The sequence below is a fragment of the Galeopterus variegatus genome, unplaced genomic scaffold (assembly GCF_000696425.1).
Source record: "Galeopterus variegatus unplaced genomic scaffold, G_variegatus-3.0.2 Scaffold2432, whole genome shotgun sequence".
Lineage (NCBI taxonomy): Eukaryota > Metazoa > Chordata > Mammalia > Dermoptera > Cynocephalidae > Galeopterus > Galeopterus variegatus.
In genome coordinates, this window is record NW_007728543.1 from 262,925 (window position 1) to 266,728 (window position 3,804).

The 3,804-nt window shown below is 51.8% G+C and overlaps 1 protein-coding gene across 1 annotated transcript in view; it reads left to right on the top strand.

The window, feature by feature from the left end:
• The window catches only part of PRDM12 (PR domain containing 12), a 20,580-nt gene extending 20,027 nt beyond the window's left edge, over positions 1 to 553 (top strand). The window contains exon 8 of the mRNA XM_008581686.1: positions 450 to 553. Coding sequence (XP_008579908.1) covers positions 450 to 553 — 104 coding nt within the window. The remainder of the gene's footprint in view (positions 1 to 449) is intronic.
• The last annotated feature ends 3,251 nt before the right edge of the window (positions 554 to 3,804 follow it).

A 3,804-nucleotide genomic window follows, 5' to 3' on the forward strand; every position in this document is an offset into this window, starting at 1 on the left:
GATGAGGACGTGCAGGGGCGGCATCCCTTTCCCAGGCCACCCGGCTGATGCGGCTGCTTGGTCGCTGCCTCTTGGGATGGCGGCGTCCCCAAGACCGGGCTCCCCCCGGAGTCTCTCCTCCTGCTGAGCCGGCCGCTCAGGCCGCCATCCCTCTCGTGGGTGGCCAGAGAGGGGACTGAGAGTCACCGAGGGCTGTCAGTGGGGAAGGGAGCCCCCGCCTGCCCCACGGAGAGCTCAGAGCTTGGGGATGGAAGGACAGCGATCCCCCTGTCCCAGTGCGGCCTGGGGGCGGGGCGCCCACCTCTGTCTCCTTGTCTTGCCTCCTGGGACTGGTGTCCTGAAGTGCGGGCAGTCAAGACACGACCTTGAGAGTGGGGGCTGTTGGAGCCTGGGGGCAGCCAAAAGAGACCCGGAGAGACCCGCGCCTTCTGGGCCCTTCTTTCCTTTAGGACAAATTACCCCCAAACCTGGCTCCTGGGGATGGATGAGGCACGAGTACTTTGCGGTGTGCCAGGCAGGTGGAGAGTGGAGGCACAGCGGAAATCCCCTGTAGGGCCCCGGGCAGGACCCTGCCCCTCCGTGGGCCCCAGGTTCCCCATCTGTCAAGCGAGGGAGTTGGACCGTGTCCACTATCCTTCAGCTCTGATATCATGCTTGGGAAGGGAAAGGTCCCCCCAACCCAACACACACACACACGCTCCAGCAAGAGGAAGGCAAGACTGGCACCGCCGCCCTGGAGCCTGGCTTCTCCGCCGGGGTGTCCGCCCTGCCTGCCCACACGTCCCTTTCCCCAAACTCCAGCCGTGAGCGCCCTCTGGTGTCGCCGCTCACACCTTGTAGTCATTTACCAGAATTCCCGTAGGGCGTTTTGTAAAATAAACTATAATAATATTAATGAAAAGTATAAAATGTATAGAGTTTTCAAGAAACAGTGTTCTACTTCCAGAAAATGGTCACTTTAACTTTGTAAATATTTATCTAAAATGATATTTACAAAACTGTGATATATATTATTTGATTGTATATGTACAACTGTAAATACATTTGTACCTCTCTTGTATTCTAAAATAAAAATTACTTGGAGCATTTATCATTTAGCATCTGAACGGGTGGACACTTTTGTCTGCATGAAAGGGAAATACGGAAAGTGCCTAAACCTGGAAGGGGATTGGTTGGTAAGAGGTGTTCCACTTACTGGGGTTGAAATTCACCATCGTTCCCTCTGTAAGGGAAAATTCTCTCTGTCACAATTGGGGTATCAGATCCCAGGGAGATGCAAAGCAACCAGAAATCTCAGAAGGGGCCAAATTTCTCCTAGTTTCCAGCTGACTCGAAGGTCAGTGCCCTGCTTTGTTATTTCCCCAAATCTTTTTTTTTTTTTAATTTATTTTTTTCCATTTTCATGGCCAACTTGAAGGAATTCAAGCAGCTAGTCGGGGAGAGCCAAGGTGGCCACCAAGCACCCTCCCAATGCCTAGATTTTCCAAATACTCTGAGCATCCACTTCCAGACCCTCCTTGAAGAAGACCAAGAAGCAGGAAGGCCACAGAGGTAGGGACAAGAGGCTTTACAGCCTGTACAGGTCCAGGCCTGCTCTGCTCTCCAGGACCTCCTGGCCAGTAAGAGGCATGCACGCTGGGAGTGTGAGTTCGTACCTGTGCTCCAGCATAGGCCAGCTCTGACAGTGTCACCCTACCAACACACTGGGCAGGCATCTTCCTGGCACCCTACAGTTTCACATCTCTGTGTGTCCTCATCCAGCCATGCACATGCACACTCAGATGCACACACACACACACCTGCAGACACGTGGGAATTCACACGTGCACACAGCCCATCCCCATTTGGAACTTCAGGTGTGTATAGCCAGGGAGGGGACTGAGAGTCTCTGAGGGCTCTCAGTGGGGAAGGCAGCCACCGCCTGCTCCATACTTTGGGATATTCATCTTGCACGCTGGCAGATGGGGGCATGAGCAGAGAATGTATGTACACCTGATGAGTTCACTTGCAGGTCCCATCTGCAGCTTGCTCCCAAGGGACAGTGGGGAAAGTCAGCCTTGGTTCTCCTACCTCCCAGACCTTGCCTCTCCTTTGGTACCTCACCATTAGGCTTCCAGTGACTCGAGTGGCCTCTGCCCTACGCTCCTCCTACTGTAGCCCCCACCCAGGCCTCTTGTTTCCTTGACCAAAGCTTATCTGTCCTGAGTCTCCCCTCTGGATGCCAATGGGTTCTGTGGAATTAAACATCCTCCTGGCTCACATATTGAGCCTTCCAGCGAGTCATGCTGGCTTCCTGAAGAACGACCTGCAGGAGTCAGAGTTCACAGGGGTCAGTGGGACCCTTGACCAAAAATCCAATTTGTTCTCCATGGGCAATTCTGTTCTGTGAAGTCTCAGCTAACCCATCACAGGGGACACAACCCGGGTTCCAGAACCCACCTGGTGGCAGTCAGTTGTAATTGCAGACTGAGGTGCCTCTGGTTTGCCTGCTGATGGGTTTTCTCACACGTGTGCCAGGGCCTGCGCTAGCCATGGGGGTACAAGGATGAGCACTCGTGAATCGTGGTCTGGACGAATTTGCATGCAGGAGGGAGGCCTGACACTGAAAAGCCTAACCTCTTACTTTGCTTGTATTTCCAACAGAGGCCTCTGGCTTCTTTCCAGAGAGTGCAGCCCCCCAGACATAGCCCTGCAAACACAGTCACAGCAATTTCTGTGAGCCAGCCCTGGGCTTAGGGATCGAAACACATGCATTTCGGGGATTCTCCCACAAACCCTGAGCTGATGCTCTTTATCACCCCTCTCCCCCACCTTTTTCCTGATACTCTTTTAATTAATGTCCATTTGAAGTATGAGATAATTAAGACCCAGAAAGAGTAAATCATTTCCCAGTGAGTGGCAGAGTGGGGTTCCACCTCAGGTGTCTGACCCCAGAAGCCATGCTCATGACCATCAGGCAACACTAGCTCCTGGTCAGCCTGCAGATTCAGCCCAAAGGGCTTTCTGTATATCCCACAGGGACTCAGTGCAGCCCAGCACTGTATATTGACCTTGCATCCTTCAACCTAGCAAAACTCACTTATTTGTTCTAGTATCCCTTCGTATATTCCTTAGGACTTTCTATGCACATGATCATGTTGTCTGCGTACAAAGACTTTTACTTCTTCCTTTCTAACTGGGATACCTTTTGTTTCTTTTTCTTGCCTTGTTACATGGTCTAGGACCTCCACTAATAGAGGGTTCTAGATAGAGGCCAATGGTTTGTGTTTGAAACTCCACTCTGCCATTCAGTAGCTGTGTGACTTCAGGAAAGTCAATCAACATCTCTTTGCCTCAGGTTCCTCACATGGGAAGTGGGGTGATACTTAGCTCCTAAGGATGTCATGAGGATTAAATGGGACAATGTATTTAAATGAATAAAGTACCTGGCTTGGTGCCTGGCACATAGTACGTGCTGAATAAATGGGAGTTGTAGTCAATACAAGGATGAGAAGGGTTGAGAAGGTGGTGGCAAAAAGGGCTGAGGCTGCTCCTACCACTCAACCCAGTAGGCGACCTCCCAAAGGCATCTGAGACAGCTGTTTACCCCTCTCTCTCTCTCTCTCCCAACTCTTTTCTTTTCTTTCTTTCTTTTCCTTTTCCTTTTTTTTTTTCCTTTTTGTCTTTTTTTGTGACCAGCAACGGATCGCAACCCTCAGTGTCACGCCTGTACCGGACCGGGACCGGCAACGGGATCGCAACCCTCGGTGTTGCTCCCGCACCTCGCTCAGCCAGTGAGCGGGAACCGGTCTGTATGTGGGATCC